Source organism: Apis florea, unplaced genomic scaffold, assembly GCF_048593485.1.
Source record: "Apis florea isolate Af1SG1 unplaced genomic scaffold, ASM4859348v1 contig_2274_pilon, whole genome shotgun sequence".
In the NCBI taxonomy this organism is placed as follows: domain Eukaryota; kingdom Metazoa; phylum Arthropoda; class Insecta; order Hymenoptera; family Apidae; genus Apis; species Apis florea.
The window spans coordinates 2,838,124-2,859,496 of record NW_028256550.1 but is presented as its reverse complement, the minus strand read 5'-3'; the positions used below and the strand labels follow the sequence as shown (position 1 = coordinate 2,859,496).

The following is a 21,373-nucleotide window of genomic DNA, read 5'->3' as shown; positions in this document are numbered from 1 at the left end:
AGTGTCTGTCGCGATGTAGAAACTCGATGCTAACGGCCTCGTGTTGAAAATTTACGAGAGTGACATGTCGCGAGACGAGTGGCATGTTGCCTTTCTCTGGTTCGAGAATTCTTTTTTTTTTTTTAAAGTCTAATGACAATTTTATGGACGTAAAACCATAATAAGAAGAGGGCTCGATTCCTCGTGGTTTCGAAACGATCGTCTGTTAAATCAATTACAAACGGATATCTCATTTCGATATCTTGATCCGTTGATTTAAATGTTTTTTTTTTTAATTAATATTCGTTTTTTAAAATTTTCGTTATTCGTTACATATTTGTCTTTACTGTTTATTATTTATAATGGTGCGATTGCTTTATATTATTATTTCGACGTTCATTAATCCAATCAATGATGATAATCAATCAAGGTTATCAATGACGTAACGTTACCAAAATGTGTCAGAACGAGGATGAACATTAGTTGATATTCTACGATGTCAGCATCGATGAAAGACACGCATTCCTTTGCGAAGATTTCGTAATATCTCGTATAATAACGTTACAATTACAAAGGTTATTGACTATAGTATATTCGTATATTCTCATCACATATGTGAATATTATTTATTTATATAAATTATTAAATCGAGTTTTTTTTTTAATTATTTCAATATTGTTGAAAATTATTAAATTTCCAATTTCGTGTATTCATCATTCTCTTTATTTTCAGATAAAAGAAAATTCGATTTACAATTAATGGATCAATATTCGTGGAAAAAAAAAAAGATCATTTAAATACAAATTTTAGTCACGCAAAATAATATTCTTTCTTTCCAGAAGTAATTATGGAAAGTAGTTCCCTTCCTTCTTTGAAAAAATAAAGAGATTTCAACTTGAATTTTAGTCGCGTAAAAGATTTTCTTTTAAAACAAGATTGTTTAAGCCAACTTTTAATCACAACATACAATTTCTCTTTTTCAAAAGAATAATGTTATTCTAACGTAAACCTTTCAAAAAAATGGCGTACGAACGATTTCTCTTTAAAAAAAAAAAAAAAGAAAAAGTTTACTAAAAGCTATTCTTTAATAAAATAATTTCCCCTTTTTCTTTTCAAAGAAGAAAATTCATTGTTAATCCGGATTTTAATTATACAAATAAGTTTTCTTTTTTAAAGCATGATTATTTAAAATTTACTCTTTGAAATAAATTTTTCCTTTTTCAGGAACAGAGGAACGTGTGAATCGAAATTTTAATTATATTAAAGATCGTTTAAAATTTAAATTCAATTTGAAACACGGATGAAAACTCTTATCTCAAAACTAGTCTCTATTTCCATAGCCATCACCCTTATATTGGGCAATTCCTCGTATAGTTTTATCGCGCTAGAACGTTTCTCTGTGACAGTTCGCACAATTAGCGCGTCTTTCGACGTTGCTGTTTCACATCATATTCGTTCGAAATGAAAATCAAGGAAACGGAAAGAATTATGCAAACACGAATTATTCGAGCGAAGATCGATCCGTGACTCACGAACCTCGAAATTTCCATATTTTAGTGGATGTTTGAACGCGTTCGAGGAAAAAAGGGAAATATCAGGTTGTTTTGGGGAAATTGTTCCTTTCGTTCGAACAATTTCTACGATATAAACAAAACTCTGTTTCGGATTCGGTAAACGAAATCAGAGAATCGAGTGTTGTTATCCGATGTTTATTTAAGAAACATTTTATAAGATTCGAAAAATTTATCATCGATTATTATTTTATCGCGAAACAACAATAATGGAATCAATTCATCTTCGAATAACTTAGAGATGATTTTTGAAATCTCTTTACAAATCCTTTATTATAAAATATCCATTCAAAAATCGTGGCACGATCTAAATAACATTCAATTCTCTAATAAAATTCTATAAATTCTCAAACACAGAATCTCTCTTCTCAATAATAAATAAATATATCTGACATTTCTCATTTTTTTTTTTTTGCCTCGATGAAGATAATAAAAACGAAATAAATAGATAAAAAGATGATTTTACTTAACAGTAAGTAAATACGTGTGTCGTTAATGCAAAATTAAGCCCGATCAAACTGCAATAAGTAAATTTCATTTCGTATCTCCAACCATCATCTTCACCGTGATGATCAAAGTCTCGAGAACAATCTAGCCTCCCTCTATTCCCTCTCAAGTCGATCAAGTTTTCTCGATCGCGACGCCACCCACGGATGGTTAATTAAACGGATGGTGACATTTCCAGGCAAGGCCTCACGTTCTTTTCAATCTGAATAAGCGAGCCCACGCGTGCAACGATATCGTGCCGCGTCTTGTTTGCCTCGTTTATCTGCGCGCGTCAAATGGGAAGAGGTCAGCCTCGAACGTCAACCATTAACACCGATACTTAATTATCGTTCTGTATCATCGTTACGAATTATCTCGGTTATGTGTGCGTGTATCAGCTGGTAAGAAACGGAGAGGCTTTGCGGTAAGAGCAAACGAGGTCGTATAATTTTCTGCTGGCTTATTTTCTTCTTCTTCTTCTTCTTGAGATACGTTTTTGGAAGATTTATCATACGCGTGTGAAATTTTATGAATATATGTATGACGAGTTGAAGATAAAATTAAGATTTGGAAGATAGATAATTTGGGATACTTTTGAAAAAAACTTGATGCTGTTTCCCGATGAACTCTCGAAATTCGGATAAAGAATAAAGAATATATTTATTTAATAATAAATCTTGCTTTGTTTTTTAACTTGTAAAAATTTAAATCTAAGTTAGAATTGCAATTTCTCTTTTTATTCGTAAATGAAACAATAAATGATCGTAATTTAATTTTAATTTTAACGATCATAATTCCGAAGCACAATGCGATTCTAAATACGGATCAAATTACAGGGGGGAAATCTTAACGAATGCCACATTTTCTCATATTTTTGCACATCGATCATTTTTAACGATCCACTCGACACGCCGTGTCGCCTCTCGTCTCGAGGTTGTTAAGATTCCATTACCCCGAAAAGAATTGGATAAGGAAGATTAACAATTAAAAGTGAATTATCAATTATCGTAATTAAACTTTATAATCAACTTAAAAATTGATTTGGAAATCTGATATGATAAAATTCTGTAAATCGATGTCAAATAAAATTGAAATATTCAAAAGCTATTTCTATCACATGAATGTGAATAGTATCTGGATACTTAAATATTGACATAACACAGTTAAAGCAGCTACTAATATGTACTTATTCGGTCGATCGAATCAATTGCGATTTTTTCGACGATTTATTTCTTCTTTCTTTTAACTATCGAAGACAAATTTCATTAAACGAATCCCAATTTTTTTTTTTTTTTTTTTACTCGCGGTTGCAATTCAATCAGAAACTTTAATTTATGCCCAACTTTGCGGAGAAATTCTCGAGTCGATCGTATCTCGCCGTGGATTTGCAGCAGATTCGCGAATTCCTGAAGGTCTCGTAAACTATCGAGGAATCGATCCAATTTCAAAAAGGCGCGAGACGTTCCTGTTTCGAGGCCTCTCCTCTTCTCAATCTCTTCTCCATCCGTCTCCTTAGAACAGAAATAGAGGAAGATTTAGAGCAGAAACGTTAATTGTCAGATCGTTTTCCAGCGAGTGATATACACGAAGAAACTCGTTAGAGATAATTGGCATTGATTGGTCAATAATTATTTCGATTCGAAAATTTTAAGATAGAGAGGAATACATTTCGATTTATTACGTTTTAGGTATACTTCATCGGATGTGCATTCGATTTTTCGTCGCTTTATAATACCATGTTATATAAGCCAAATATTCATATTTCTATGATCCATAATCTATTAGTCGCAAATTGCGAAATAGGAAAAGAAAGGTTATCACATTTGCACGATTAGCGACGAGAGAATCGTGCGTGGGCCATTTAAAATCGTATCCTACACGATTACAATTCACAAATTATTATTTTAAATAAAATCCAAAGAAACAAAAATTTTGATGGAATATTAAGTTGCATGATTTTAATTTGCGTTAATTGCCGCCGAAGAAAAAATTCGACAAGCTTGAATGGGCCCCTCCAAATTTATTAAGATTTATTCGCCGAATAAATTTAAATTATAATTAACAGCGACGAAGTTTAAATATTATCCGATCACCGTGTTATAAACCCACCTCGTTAACCCCTCGAGCACGGATCTTCTCCATTATCTCGTCATTAATCGGGGGAGAAAACGTATCAACTCCCACGAATCCTCGAGTGGGCGTTGGCAAGCATATTATCGTTGCACCCCCACATAATTTGTCTATATTCGTCGTGTTGATCGGAAAATTAACACCCCGTTTAACAAAATGATGTAGTCCAACAAAGAAGAGAAGAGAGAGATCGAATTTTTTTCTTATATACAAGATTATATTCTTGCTTTTTTAACTTTCAACCCTCGTTGAAAAAAATTTTGCAAATCTCCTCGTTATTAAGAATGTAATTAATTAAGTAATAAACGATCGAATTTATTTTATTTCATTCCGGCTCTTATTATGCGCGAAGAATAATTCGTTACTTCATTACATCTATTATGTCATTTAAATTTTTTATCGCTTTTAATTGATAAATAAATGAATATATCTCATCGATATTCAGATTCTGAAATTTAGAGTCATTCCTGTCATACATGTAACGCGACATTAAACCGCTTAAAGAGTTAAGGAAAAACGTTTAATCAAGAAAATTGCGTTTATAGTAAAAAAATAATTGTATATAAAAATGCTTCCTCGAGTTTATATATATTACGTAAAGCGAACACGTAACGGAGAAAAAAAGTGTGCGAATCGAGACTCGTTGAGTTTATGAATTCTATTCACGCGCAAAAAAAAATGTAATTATTCGTCTCATGCGAATGGGATAAAAAGTAATAATCATGGCGAGAGGTCGGTATTCCCTTTACGATAATTTGTCGAAATGGTGACATCTCGATTTTTCTGTTTAGGTAAATGGTAATGATTCTTGTCTCTTGTCGTTCATCGTTTAACGGTGTTACCGCAAAAACGAACGAAACGAACATGCGCATTCCATGTTAGAACGGCGCACTTATGTTGCAAACGATCGAACCTTTTTTTGCTTCTCTCATGGCAACGATAGATGTTGGAATAAATTTTTATTCGATCGAAGGGGAAACGTTATAATATTCAATTTTTTTTACTATTCGTTTATTTGTTCGTTATTTGTTCCTTCTTATTTTTGTGCTAATTGTTCACGTAAGAATTATTTGAGAGAGAAACTTCATCTTGTTATCGTATTGCAACGATGTTAAAATTAAAATTAATTTAAATCGATAAAATTAAATTTTTCATGAAAAATTCCTATGACTTTCCGTTAAAACAGAATTCTCCAAGCTTAAATACTCTGTAATGAAAGGTATGTGAAGCAAGGCCTGCTAAGGCCTTCAAAAGCTTTCATCAAATATTACAGAAACGCCATCTGCTCAATATGCGGCGGTGTTCAATAGATGATGCCTAAAATGGTTCTCGTTATGAAAGGAGTAACACATTCCTTTCATTCATCGCGAATCCATCATTCAGCCTTTTCATATCGCCAAAATGAATCCTGTTTCTATGCCTATAATGGCACGAAACGATGAACCATCTTGTTCGAAATTAACACCTATCAATTGAAAACCTTGATAATACGAGATGAATATAGATTCCTCGAGTAACACGTAATATTTGTAGATGCACGATTTGGAATCGAAAACAGATTGGGTTTTCGATAATCCTCTCTAATCCGTGTATCTAAACAACAAATTAGTAACCAGATGTTACGAGTAATATTACGGTTAATCCGATAAGTAGGAATTATGAACAAAAGATAGAAATTTTAAGATCCTAATTACGGAATTATTAGTCGCATCAGTTTCACTTCACAACAATCCACATAATTGATACATGATTGATTGTAACGTATGTTTGAAAATGTTTGAAATCTTCCACGCGATAAGAAGATCTGGTTTTTGGGCCGAAGAAAGAAAATTCTTCAGAATTTTTATCCATTGCACAAAACAGTTTAATCGAAATTAACACAAGAGCATATATTATTGACTCAAAATAATTTATATTTACGATATTATTGAATCCCATGAAGATTGGTTTCGTAGATCGATTTATCATGCTACTTCTTCCTTGTAACGCGTTCTAATTATTAATTATAACATTCCTTTTTATATTTATACTTCCTTTTCTATCGATTTTCGAATCGAACCGTCCAATGATTCATCATCCATTCAGAGATAAGAAATAACAATTGGTGTTGAATAAATATAAATGTAAAGATAGATAGTCGTTTCGATGATTGGTTGGCGGAAGATGTTGAACGTGCACGACGATACGATTGGCTCACGTTGGAAAATTGGTGCACGTGCGTGTGGAGATAGATTCAATTGGCGACCGAAATTTCAATTGACCGTGGAAAAGTGAACTAATTGGCATCGAGTTCAAAGCGGCGTTCCAATTGGGAGAAAGGTATATGAGTTGATACACGATGGTATAACTGCCCTCTGTGAATGCAGATCGCGTCTTCGTATTCATTTGGCCCAGTTCGAAACGAACAACGTTGATCCAACGTTATTTCCAAGTCGGATCGCTCGCGGTTTATTCGTTCCCGTTGAAAAATTCAGATTTTTCGAATCTGATGATCTCGAGAGTATATTTAATATCCATCCATATTCTGAGAATTACTTTTTCCTGATGAAGGAAGTAAGGAAATAAGAGAAAGTATATAAGAATAATTGTCGTAAGGAAGAATGAAATCTTGAAGAATTCTTTAAAAATAATTTAAAAATTCGTTCTGCTTGAATTCTTGAAGCGTTTTGTTGTTAGAATTAATCGCAAGAAGAGAGGTTAGATTAAAATTGTTCGTTGAAAAGAATAACATTTTGCAACGTATTTTTGCGAACAGAAAGAAAAAACATCGAAAAACAATTCTATTTTACGAAGGATCGAGGGAGGAGTTTCAATGATGATACGAAAGTTTTTGGCCATTGGAGAGCGCCAAGTTCATCAAATCTTCAACGAACTAACCTATCTATATGTCTTAGAGGATGGTTGATTTGCAATTGAAATCGAGTCGGGTTGAAACGAGGAAAATATGAAATTTAAATGACGACAGCCCAACTTCTCGGAGAAGCACGGCGAGGACGAAGTATATTTTCTTTGTGAATTAATGCAGTCTTAAAGACACGCGAGGGCGCCACATGCTCTTTCAACGTCTCCCGTCCTCAGCTCGTAACATTTGTTTCCTTGTCAAAAAGAATTTGTAAAGGATTTAAAAAGGATTTCTTATTAATGGTATTTGTAATAATCTTGACTTGTGTTACAGTAATCGAATATCTTATTTCGATGAACGTGTATAATAACCGTATATAAGACCATTTATTAATTATTTTATTACTAAGTTTAAACAAAATTTAAAAACCTGATTAATAGCCCTGGATAAAACTCTATCGTAGAAACTTTGAAAGTTCCATACTTTGTAATACTTAAGAAATAATTCCAAGGGATTAATTCAAAGGGATTCGTTTCAATTTTTCAACGATTCTTTCAAGTAGTGGACATCAAAATTGAAAAAATTCTTTTACTTTACTCTTTTGATCGAACAGAAAAATACTTAAAGATACTTTTCTTCTTTGTATATATATTGTAATTCTTGCAAATCAATTGCTACGTTTAAAAAAAAAAAAGAAGTGACGAAACGATGAATAGTCGTAGCGAGTTCATTTCGTGCAATTCGTCAGGGTGTTGAGGGAACTAAACGAGGACGTGGAGCACGAAATAGCGATTAAATGTCAAATGCAGATCAGATTGTTGTTGTGTTAGTGGACGGAACACTCGAAAAAGTTGTCCGGCTTGTTTTCGAGGAAAATCCAATTCACCTCGTCTCCCTTAACAATTCCATCCCTACAATCGATCCCGATGAAACACGTTTCTTTCGCTTCTTTGTTTTGCAAAACAAAGAACAGGAGAAAGAGAGAGAGAGAGAGAGATATCATTGGATGGACAAGTATCGTTTATACAAGTTTGGAGTCATTAACACGTATAATAATAAAATTTAACATTTATGTAAACGAAATCTTCTTAGTATTAAGTTAAAATCTTATTATCTGAAGTCGTTTCATTTATAAGAATATCTTTGTAATAGAGAGTTATACGTTTCAAATGATTAAAAATAGAAAAAGATATTGGAAATAAGTTGCAGCATAATGTGAATATAATTGTACGGATTAGAATCAAAGCAATTTCTTAATTCTTACAAAAAGTATTAGCACATTTTCTTACAAATCTATTGATTTGAAAGTTATTAGAATTAAAAGTTTGTTAAATTAGTTTAACTACAAAAGTACTGTAATTGTATGATAAAAAAATATATATTCCAAATGAACACAAATTCTCTAAAATTGGTTTAACAAGATACAAATAAAATAATGAGAATTGTAAGTACAAGAACAAAAAGGAAAGAACAAAGAAAAGATAGAATTGCGTTGCATGGAGAATAAATAGAAAAAGAAGAAAGGAAGAGATGGGACGAATTCGTTTCCCTCTCTTTTTCTAATCTCAATTTTTCCTTTATTTTCAGACACACCGCGATCGACGAAGAGTCTCCAGGTTCCATCCCAAAATCGTTGACAATCGCCGCGCCAACTTCGAGGGACACTTCCCTGGACATTCCTCTGGATAGAGAAAATCTCGTTTTCCCATTGCCTTCCACCGCCTCCACCGACCAACGCCCTTCCATCCGAAAATTCGAATCGAAAGCAATTCTATCGTGCAAGGAATCGTCCATCAAGTTCCAGTATCCATCCACGAAACGTGAATCCCAACAATCCGTGAACATTTTCAACAAATCCTTCCGTTCACCAGAACAGACCAAACTTCCAACGAAGAAATCGCCAGATGGGGACAAGCAAAAGGACCAGACGAGAGAAAGATTCGCCGATTTGGAAGGGAAAGTGACCATCAAGTTGCCATCTGACGAATTGACCACGTTTGGATCATCCAAAGATCACGAAGATTCCATCACCAAGATTCCATCCAGCCCGGAGGACATTTCTGATCAAGAGATCGTCGAAGTGAGAAAGGACAGTGCCTTGTTTCTGGAGGAGGCCGAAGGATTGCCCACCCTTCGAGAAATTTTGAAATCCAAGGCCCCAAGAGTGGTGAGACCTAGGAGAGAGAGCAGTGGATACGCGAGTAATTTGGGGACGTTCGACGAGGAGAGAAGGAATTCGTCGACCGTGGATGTGTTGCAAGATTTGTCGTTCATCAAGGAGAGGCGCAGATCCTCCACGACTAAACGATTGAGTTCGAGAGTGATATTGGGGAGAGGCGAAGAAAGCTTGACAGAGGACGTCGAGGTTGGAAGCATGCCTACCACAGAGTTGCATAGAAAGGTGTCCGGAGCTGGACTCGAGATGCCTAACATAGAGGAAGTTAAGGAGGTTCTCAGAGATGAAGCTCCTTCTAGGGAGGAGAGCCTGGATAATTTGTCTGGATTGACAAAACGTATCAATTCTGGTAAGTTATATATATAATTAAAATGAATCTCAATCTCAACGTTTAATGGAGTACAATCTGAATATAATATAGAAATCATAAAGATTAATAAAGTAAGTTCTAATAATAATCAAAATTTACTTTTAACTCGTGATACTTTGAACGTTGAGTTATAAGATATCTCCACTGAGTTTGAAATTTTGCAAAGAATTTCGTGCAATATTTGATACAATTAGATATTTATTATAACAATTAATATTTAAATTAATTAATTGTAAAAAATTATTAGGCATATTCTTCTGCAATATAAATAATGTAAAATTCATTCCAACAGAAGACTTCTCCACGCATTGTCGTCTAAGCGATTTAGCAGATCGAGGCGACTGTTCAAAAGACAGATCAGAAGTACCATCCACTAAATGCCAAGAATCATCGACCATCTTCGATCCTTACGATTCTATAAACCGCTTTTCTCCAACTTCGACGAGTCAAACACCATTTATTCTTTGCACCACGCCAACGATTTTTCACGATTCTCGAAATACCGATACGAAACGCACGGACGGTGTGTCGATCGATCGATCGAAAGATATCAATCCCGAGAGGGTCAGAACTGTCATGTCAAAAATCAACGAAACGCCACTCGACAAAATCTCTGTGATTCAGAGGAAGGAAGAAACGATGAAGCAATCCGTCAGAGAGAATATTGTTCCACGACCGATCAAGATGTACCAGTTGCTTTCCACCCAGTCTGAAGACAGGGTAGAGGGCGAGCTGCAGTTGGACAGAAGGATATTTCAAATTTCGAAACAAGATGACACGAGTGCGGTGATATCTTCGACGAAACATCCTTTGAACAAGTCTTCGAGCGTTTTCACGCTGAAAAGCAGCGCTTCTGGGGACATTCAGACGTTGACGTGTGGCGAAACTGCGGACGATTCGAACGTTAGGAAAGCGATTTCACCTGGAGAGGTGGGAACCAGTCAGAGTTTTCTTGGAGATGCCTCGAGTGTCTCTGTGAGACCTATTTATCCTTATTGCCCTTATTCTCCGTATGGAAGTCCTCAGGGATCACCCAGAAACAGGAGGAGGCCTTTGAGGGAGAGCAGGAGGGTTTCCATCGACAACAAACAGGGGGCTCTTCAACTGAATCAATATAAATTGTTGGACAACATTGGTCAGGTAAGTTTCAATTCTATCAATGTCTGGTATAATGCATATGGTTAACTCTTTTTTCGTGTTGTGTCAATTTATCGTATTAAGCGAAACTTGGAGTCGATATAAAGAAATGTCAACAAGAATGAAGAAAACGTTTATTAAATGAGTCTTGTCTATGTTTATTATAAAATAATTTTATTAATAATAAACATGGTAATTGTAATATTGTTATAATACAATTATATCAGTGATATATGTATATGTTTCATAATAAATTAATTATAAAACATCTGTCTTTTAGACAGATTTTATCTCGTGAACAATTTACGTATCACTCGTGACCTACATAATTCGCGAAAGCAACGAATTAATGCAACCATAAATGAAATTCCCCGCTGGAAAATAAAGAGTAATTTTTTTTCTTGCATAAAAAATATTCTATTAAATTATTTTCACCGAAACTACTCGTCACACGCGAGAAATTTTAAGGCCAATTTCGAAATGTAACGATTCGTTCTAATCGCGTTTAATTGATCAGTTGCATTGGAAATTATGCCGTCGATGCGTAGAAAATCTCGCATTAACGTATCGTTAAAATTGATTAAACTGATCCTCGATCCTGTGATTTTGTGAAGTTATTTTTTAGAAAGATTCATTATTTTCGAACTCATTTGCATCTATTGCATATTTATATCTTTATATATATATGTATATATATATATATATATTTTTTTTTTACATTGCACATTTTATATTTCACTTTATATTTGAAACAATGAAAAATAACACTTTCAATAATCTACGGAATGATATTTTCATTTATCATTGTTAACCGCAATCAGACTTATTTCTCTCCTCTTTTTTCTTCCTTTTTTCTTTTTTTTTTTTCAATTTTCTACTTTTTCTTTGCTTCAACATCGTCGAATAAATTGCTCCAATTTCGTAAATTACCCATTCACCTAGAAACCTTCTCCACCTAGAAGGAAATTCTTTCTCTGGACTAAGAAATAGCCGATGAAAGGAATTTTATTCGAGAACACGAATTTTTATCTGAAAATTTGTTACAGTTTGTTAATAGGAATTCTCGAAATTATTCGATTATATTCTGTATTTGTATTTTGACACGTGAAATAATCAATGTTGTATTAACAAATTTATCCTTTAGACAGAAATTCTCTGGCTTCCATATTTTTTATGAGAAAATAAAAAAAACGTTAACATTTATCAAAATATGGAAACATTTCACTTCTATCGAGAAAATAAATTTTAGAAGATTTTTAAAATATTTATACCGGTCTTGATAAATTTATCACGCTCGACACTTTTAAATTTTACTTTTCGCTCCATATTTTTTCCTACAAGCTCGTTCAAATTTTCTTTTGAAAGAAAATTAAATTTTAATAATTTTATTCAAAAAAGTATAATTCAATTTAAACATAATATATTTAATTTTCTTTCAGCAGTAATATAGAATCTCAAATATAATTTCACTTCTTCTAAACGGCGAAAAAATTTTAACATCTATTAAAATATGAAAACATTTCAACAAATGTGAAAAAAATTTTATATTTTGTCGTTTCAAAAACGTATTTTTCATGTTTCTCGTTCCTGAAATATTTTTCTTTGTATCCATCCGTTTCTGTGTTAGTGAACGAGATGTAATCTTCGTTTTTGTTGATTGAGCGCAACAATTCCACGAAAATTAGCCAAAAATAACAAGACTCGGAAACTTTGAAAATTTCCTTCTTCACTTTTTTATTTCACGATAAAGCAAAATTCTAGAAATCACTTGAATTTCGAGGAAAAATATAAAAGCGAAGAAATATCGTTTGCCACTTTTAAATTGAACATCGGCATCGATTCGAACTTTTTCTCGGTCACTGTTTGATCTTTTCCAAATATATAGGTCGAGATTAAGTTTCCATCAAATCTCAAGGAGTCAAAAACTAAGTTTTTCTATTTGAAATTTATTGTATTTTAACAGGAAAAATGTTATTTCTGAATTTTCCAATATAACTTTATGTATGTTCTATTATTCACAATATTGATGATTGTGTAATAGTAGCATTTGCAAGAAATAGTTGTTATAATAACAATAACAATGATAATAATAATATTATTGGCTGTAATAGTAGAAATAACAAAGTTTATGATTGATTTCAATCTATTGTTTCCAAATCAGTCAATGATTAATAAATGGTAACAAATTCATTTGGTGAAATTTAAAAGAGTTTTGAATTATATATATATATATTTTCTATTTGAAAGCATGTAATTTTTAATAATTTAGAGAAATGTTAATTCTAACATTGCTAAAGATATTAATATATTTAAGTAATATTTAAATTACTTCTCAAAATAGTATGATAATTTTCTGAATCTTGAAAGACAATGATATAATTTTAGATTAGTGGAGCAGAAAATGAAGAATTCTTAAAAATATTATTTTTCGTATATATTTCTTTCATTTTCATTCGTTGAAAAAGATTTTTAATCGAAGATTGACACTGAAATTTAACCATTGATTAATTCACTTAATCATTGAAAAATCATAAGTGTTACATAATTTCAAGTACGAATACTTATAATAATTAAAATATCGAAGATGCAACGATCAAGAAAATTTTGGAAAAACAACAATTATCATTACTATGAATGAATTTTTCAGGAAATTTAATATTAGATTAAAAAAATATATAGAATTAAGAAATGTATGAGATTTTTATATGTGGATTTTCTCGAAATAAACGAAACGAAAATAAAATAATACGAAAGAAAAAGAGAGAACTAACGCCAAAAAGAAAAAAAAATTCCAGGGAACATCGAAATATCGGGAATTTTAACTTTAATGAACTAGCATTGTTTCACACAAACAATGTTCCTTTTCCATTTCTCTTTAAAACATCACGTTTTAAAATAGCATTTTTTTCTCTTTGAAAAACGTGGATGAACAAATATGTTTTAATAACTATCCCGTCGATCAACCGACGCAATTTCTTCAATTTTCCCTTTGGAGAAAAGCAAAGTTTCGAAACGAAGCTTGGAAAGTTATGAAATAATAAAACTAAAAATCGAAGTAAAGAAAGATGGGTTGAAAATTAAAATTCTCGTCCTTTTTTAAATTAGAACACACTCGAAAGATTGTATCTTTCTCGTTCTCAACAGGGTTCCTACGGGATTGTAAAACTAGTTTATAACGAAGAAGACGAGACCCAATACGCGATGAAGATTCTGAGCAAGAAGAAACTGATGAAGAAGGCGGGGATATTCGGTCGGATGGCTCCGGGGAGAAAGGGTGCGGCCAACCCTTTGGCCAAAGTCTACAGGGAGATCGCGTTGTTGAAGAAACTGGATCATCCGAACGTGGTGAAATTGGTCGAAGTTCTCGACGACCCGGACGAGGATAATCTTTACCTTGTTTTCGAATTGGTCCAGAGGGGAGAGATCCTTCAGGTGCCCACCGACAAACCCCTCGACGAGGAAACTGCCAGGAAGAATTTTCGTGACGTTGTAATGGGCGTGGAATATCGTGAGTATTCAAATTGTCGAGATATAAACTGTGATACACCTGTTCTTCTAAAATGTTATTTTAACAACTATTTGATAAATAATAACTTATAACAATATCATAATATTTTATTCCATAACTTTATACAATCGTTACCTATTTGTTGGATTAAACACATTATTTATATCCTAATTACAATAATTTTATTACATGCTCGTCGTTAAGTTAAAAGTGATTTGATCTACTCCAAGAAAATATCCTACTTAAATTTCATACTCGTTGCAAATAAATTTCAAATTGTTTCAGTGCACTACCAGAGGATAGTGCATCGCGACATAAAACCGAGCAACCTGTTGGTGGACAGCGACGGTCGGATCAAGATCGCCGATTTAGGGGTTAGCGCAGAGCTCAGGGCGTCCGGAGAATTGTTGTCGGGGCCGGCCGGAACACCGGCGTTTGCTGCACCCGAAACAACCACGCCTGGCGCCCATTATTCCGGAACGGTAAGTATCCTATCGTTTGGGGCTATCGTTTGATCGATTTTCAATTTTGCCCGGTATTTATAGGTGGCGAAGAATTATTACGCCGCCACTGTTGTTCAATCCACGCTTCGCCACTCTCGAGCTTCGCCAATTTTCGATCGGTTACCGTCCGATGATAAGAGTAGCTCGAGAGTCGAAGAACAGTTTAGATAACGTGACAGATCTTTATTTCTCGTTTCTCACGAGGAGAGCCGATTGTGAAATTTAAGCGGCATTGCGTAGGTTTGTTTTGATGAAATGAAATGAAATGGAATTCTTCTATGGTATATTTATATCTTTATGGAAAATAAATGTAGAATATTATAAAATAAAATACCAATAAAATGTTAATGCTATGTATAACATTATATGCAAATACTTTTTATAGTCGTTAAAAATATAATTTCTGTTTGGTTTTGATATTAAAAAATATATTCTGTTTCTAAAAATAATTATTATTTGGAAATTTCATGAGAAAGTGATTATTGATCTGTTGTTACATGCTTCTTGGAATAGAATTTTTTCCTTAAAACTATAAATAATATATGGATGCATGCATCAATTTAAATTATATTATGATCGTGATTTGTTTCGAATGCTTCAAAATTGAATGATTATTAACAACTAATATTGTTAATAATCATAATATAATTATACCGTATCAATTATGGATGTGTTCTTCTGCAAAAATTCTTATTTTTATTGAAGGCCAATTTAGAAGATCTTTCCAGAATTAAAAAAAGGAAAAAAAAACTAACTTTAACCCAATTATCCAAGTGGAAAATATTTCTTTGTATCGCAAGTTTCCTTGCATATTTCACAAGCCATTAAGAAATCGATGTCGAGCAACGCAATCCGTTTCACAAGTTTTCTGATCGTGTTTCTATGTACATAATTATATTACACGTATCCTGAAACTTTTTGATAAGAAAGTTAAGTCGTACCACCATTTCACTATTTTATTTAAATCGACCATGACACGCTTGAAGGTAAATAATTTGTGAAATCAAATTTAAGTTTCTTCTCTTTGCTGAATCTACGTTGTTCTTGAGTTATTACATCCGATTAAAGAAATTTTATTGAATCTAATAAAATTATCGAGAGTGGGTAAATATGATTTAGATCGATTATCTGACAAAGTTGAGAATTTGTATGATCAGTTAGAGAGAAAAATTGTTACTTAATCTTTTGTTCCATATATCTTAAAGGTATAAGTTGAAACGCGACAAGAAATGTTGTTTTATTGAATATATATTTTATAAAGAAAAAAATTATTAAGTGATTTATCAATTTATTTTTCATCTTAATCGATCATTAAATTGATTCAATTAAATAATCCTCAAATATAAGTTATTGTATATAAGTTTTAAAACATTCTATCTGAAGATAAATATTAATATTGTTAGAAATAACATAAATATAAAAAAAAATTAATGTCTTCTTCGTTTAAAAATTTAAAAATCTATCGTTTTATCATTATAAAATATCTTAAATTAAATCAGATACAGAAGTGTTATAAAAATTTTAAATTAAAATAGCATATTCATGTGTTTTCATTACAATATAAATAATATTTTAAAATTCGAAACAGCAAGTGGACACAAGGAAAATATTATATTTATATTATAATTAATATTAACAACGTGAAACCGCAATCAACTAACTTTTCAAGCTCGTCCTTGTGGAAGAGCATTTCAATTAAAAAAAAAAGAAAGCAAGTAAATTACTGGTTATCAAAGTGTCAAGTTAATAATTCCATTAGGATTTAATTAAAATTTCATCTACTCTCCCAGGTTAAATCCGCGGATCAAAATGATCCAAGAATTAATTAATAATCAATAATCAAGCTCATTTATAGAAGAGTGAACGTGCTTCGACTGATTATTATTGAATAATCTTCCAGCGAAAACAAAACATAATGGTAATAAAAGTATTGTATCTGCTCTCAGGTTAAACGGTATAGTTAATGATTAATGTTTACAACGCGTTATTATGGTTTCTGGTCGTGTAGATCGTTGTTGAAGAAACATATAATTCAACGTAGAATTATTTCTCTCTCACACGTATCGTGATTATAGTCCGGTGGTGACCTTATCGACTTAACTCGATCGATTTGGTGAACTTTTTAACAATTGGTTGAAAACAGGTCTATACCCATGAAAACGACACATTAATTTCAATTTGCATCGAGAACTGTAATTAACAATCAGTGATACAGTTGACATCTGAACCATTGATTGAAATAATTCAGATTTTTGCTTGCAATTATTATCACGAAAGGCGTAGATTTTTTTAAAAATATCATCGTATACGTTTATTTTTATCAATTTTAATTTAATTCGTTCGTTAGATTTATTTCAATGACAAATTTCTGGATATCGACTTTCGGTATATTCAGCGTTTTACAGTATTTCTAGAATCGATCAAAAAGTGTCCCACATTTTTATAAATATCTTGTATACACAATAGTATCTTTTGCACTTTTTACACAATGTCATTTAAATCGTGTCATTTTCGAAGTGGATGACGTAAATAGATAATACGTGACGTTTGAATATTTATTTTCATCTTGGGATATCTCCATTAATCTTCTATAATCTCTTAAAAGCATATTCTTCTATCCAATATACTTTAAGAATATTAACTTGTGCACAAAGTAATATCAAATACAAAATTATACTATTTTTGTCAATATATATATTAGACCTTTGTCAGATGATTATTACATTATTATAATATTATAATTTGTAATAGATATAAGGATAATAATAGTTATTTTGGTTTTCCAAAGCCTTTCTTTTTCTCTTTTCAAAAGCTTAATATTTATCTGAAAATAAGAGTAAAATAAGAGATCAATACATCTTAAGTTAATATTTTCCAATTATTAAAGCATTAACGACGTTTTAAATATTAAAGAAATTAAAGAAATAATAAAATTACATTTCAGTTGTGTGACGTATGGTCAATGGGAGTGACATTGTATTGTTTGGTGACCGGAAGAATACCTTGGGATGGAGCCGGAAGTATAATTGGCGTTCAAGCGGCAATACGCAGTGAACCGTTAAAATTTCCAGAGAAACCAGCCCTTTCGCAAAGTCTCCGCGAATTGATCTCAAAAATGCTAGCCAAAGATCCGGCCGAAAGGATCACGCTGTCAGAGATGAAGGAACACGTTTGGCTGACCAATCGTGGCGCTGAACCACTGCCAATCGAAGCTGACAACTGTCGACTTCCGGTTACCGTTACGGATGAAGAAGTGGAACGAGTGGTTACGAGAATACCCAAACTTGACACTTTGATTCTTATCAAAACTATGCTGAAGCAGCACAGTTTTCAAGTAAGTGGAATTTAAAATTTTCAAATAAAATTTTTTTATTATCACGAGATTAAAAATAATTTTAAATTTAATGATAAACTAATTGATATTAATTTTTAATTATAATTGAATATACGAATTAATTGTATATTAAAAAATGTTACTTAAATTCTAAATTTCATTAGATAATTTTCAATTTAATTTTTTTTCTTTTTTTTAGATGAATAGCGTTATTTCTTATATTTTGTATAAATTTGAGTTGTAATTATCGGTATTCGATAAATCATGGATTAGTTTTAATCGTTAATCAACTTCTCTAATCTTTAATTAATAAATTCCACAACACATTTGAAGTGTTATATCTCCAACTATTCAATTATGATGTATCTTTTTTCTTTTTTTAATCAAATTATCAGTGAGTCAAGTAGTAGAAACTAATGATAGTTAATTTTTGTAGAAAAAATCAAAAAGAAGAAAATCATTAATTTTAATTGGCAAACTTGTTTATGTAACTCGTGAAACCTTCTTCTATTTCTCTGGCTTTGCCCGACGTTCTTAAGGGGACTTTTATAGCTTTGGAAATTTTCTTACTCTCTCCCTCTCCTTCCTGATCCCATTTATTCGCAATTTGTAGAATATTAAGACGACACGATAGCTATTGCCAGACAGTCTCGTGTAATTGCATTGAAGAGAAATGGAGTCTTTGCGTCCGTGTAAAATTGTTCATCTTTTACCTTGAGCCGATCTACATCACGAAGCGATAAAAGCGGAAGTAACGTAGACATCAGCGATAAAGCTTAACCATTTGTAAAAATTCCCTCGTTGTGATTCTTCAAGTGTCTCGTCTATCAACTGCATAAATTCTTCGTCGTTGAGAATAAAGAGAAAATAAAAGAGGAAGAGAAATATCACGAACTCTTTTATATAAAGTGTTCGATGCAAGAATAGTGTAACGAATCAGTTTTCTAAATTTAAAGTTATTGAACGAAACGAAACGAAGCTGAATAACTTTTCTCCAACTTGAACGATTATAACAATTTATATTCAAATCTCCAAATATCCTTGTAACTTTTTCTAATTTTTTATTCCATCCTCGACGAATAGAAAACTATGAAGGAGATAAAAATCAGAATAGAATATTGTATTGAATTGATGACTCTGATCGATCAGAAACGTCAGCTACGTCCAAAGCGTAAATAATTCGATGAATCTAAAAATAAATTTTTCTACTCGTCGTATAAATCTAATAAAAAAAGAATTGGGAAAACAAATTGGCAATTTTGAACGATTAGAATTTCGCCACTCACGTTTTCATTTCATTATACACGCGACTTCGTATTCATCGTCATCAAGGAGATCAAATTTTCAAAGTTTCTCGCAATCGAAAGTTCGATCGATCGCACGGATCATTGATTAACAGTAATTGAATCAACTTGGCTGAGTTTCTTCTTCTTTAGAGATTTCTGATCGGGCGCATAATAAAGCTGTTGGCAACAGTTCGGTCGCAGTTACGATGGAAGAGGTCGGCCATTGAATTTCAATTGCGGCCGACATTTGATCTCTCGTCACGAGCAGCGAACAGCAGGAGGTCAAGTCTTTTCTGTTTTTCTGTTCACGACGCGGCTGTGGCGTGGAAAAGCTGCCTCCTACTCTCGCCACAATGCCACGTCTCTGCCCTTATTATTTGATGAGCAGCCCGAGTCAATATCAACCGGGTTCAAGGAAGGTTGACGGCTCTGTAAACACGGCAATAATGTCGGTGGAGTATCGGCCTCATAAAGCATGAAGCGTTCCTTCCTCGTTTTATATTTCGTTCTCGCATTCTTCTCTCTCTTCCCCCCTTTTTGCTTCTTTCGTCAGTTTTCATCGAGGGAGCACGCGATATCGTGAAAATAAATCGAAAAATCGTGGAAATTTCACGAGAACGATTCCTTTGAAATTCTATTCGTAGCTTTATTTAGTCTCTGGAAGAGTAACGTCAAGAAGACTATCTATATTCTTGTTATTCTTTTTTTTTTTTTTTTTCCTTTTCCAATGAAAGTGTGTAATCGAGATATTGTTTTTCGATCTTCAGAATCCGTTCTTGCCGAAGAAGGGTGGAAAACCGGCGAACACGGCGGCGGATAGCATAGAATTATCCCCATCGGAAAGAGCCGAGGAAATCTCACAGGAGAAGAAAATAATTAGGAACGTAAAGACAGAGCAGTTTCAAAGAACAGGTAGAAGCAATTCCGCCCCGGATTCTTATGATTGGCAAACAAATGGCAGGTAAACACAATCTTCGATTTTATATTGATCTCGATTCGAGTAGATCAAAAATATTGAATATTGAAGTACGATCTTGTATAATAATAATGTGAATCGTGTTAAAATATGTTAATGCAATGTTATGTCTGTCAAGATCGCGAGTGCAATTTTTTATGTAAACGTTTCCAATCTATGTGTCTTTATGTTCCATGACGGTTCTGTTTTATCGATTAAGCTTGAATGCAATACGTATATTTGCAATTTTCGAAAGAAGATTTTGAGATAATTTGTTTCGATTAATCTATTTCATGATTTAAAAGATAGTTGAAACAATGGTTCTCTTTGAACAGGAAAATTTATTTAATTTAAAACAGTAACTTGTAATATTGATGGTCCATTTGTGTTAGAATATGTAACAAATAAATTGTCGGTTTTATTTCCTTGTCCGTGTCTCGATATACTTTCAGACAAATATCTACAGAAAGTCCTCTACCTCCGGTGACAGAAGCATCCATTCAGGAAACGGAAATAGAGAAACGGTGATATCACGGATCAACATGACGAGGAAAACCACAATCAACCAATTAGTTGATAAAAACGGTATGAGCCGACTATAACATTCAATGACCAAATGAAATTAATTCTATATACTTATTATACATTGTATATTTGAAAATTTATATTTCATTTTTTTTCTATTTTTCTTTGATTTCTAACAACTAAAAATTGATTATAGATATCTGGAAGGAATATTTTCACACAGAATATTATTATATGTAAAGGATATACAAAATTTCGGTTTAAAAATTCGAAAATCCACATGATTGCAATAAATCATTAAGTTTTTTTTTGAAATAACTTCGAAATAATCGTTTTTTCGGCGAAAATAGTTATATCCTTTATTTCAAAGTATTGCATCATGTACTATAATGATTTTTTTTTAGCGTATCGATTATTTTTCATTTATTCTGAATCAATTATTTCATGGTAATTACAATTGCAAATGATTTCATAGCAAACAACTTTATGTTCGTTTATGAATTCACTTTAAACAGTACTACTTCTTCGATTTTCGAAACTGAAAGTAATATTACAAATAATTAAACAAATT

At 32.5% G+C, this 21,373-nt stretch overlaps 1 protein-coding gene across 2 annotated transcripts in view; it reads left to right on the top strand.

Moving 5' to 3' along the window:
* The window catches only part of LOC100869610 (uncharacterized), a 71,333-nt gene extending 50,391 nt beyond the window's left edge, over window positions 1–20,942 (top strand). For both annotated transcript variants that reach the window (XM_012494003.3, XM_086902953.1), the window contains exons 4-10: window positions 8,596–9,533; window positions 9,847–10,694; window positions 13,836–14,199; window positions 14,485–14,681; window positions 17,647–18,036; window positions 20,090–20,283; window positions 20,730–20,942. In XM_012494003.3, coding sequence (XP_012349457.2) covers window positions 8,596–9,533; window positions 9,847–10,694; window positions 13,836–14,199; window positions 14,485–14,681; window positions 17,647–18,036; window positions 20,090–20,283; window positions 20,730–20,805 — 3,007 coding nt within the window. In that variant the 3' untranslated portion in view covers window positions 20,806–20,942. The remainder of the gene's footprint in view (window positions 1–8,595; window positions 9,534–9,846; window positions 10,695–13,835; window positions 14,200–14,484; window positions 14,682–17,646; window positions 18,037–20,089; window positions 20,284–20,729) is intronic.
* Window positions 20,943–21,373: the final 431 nt, after the last annotated feature.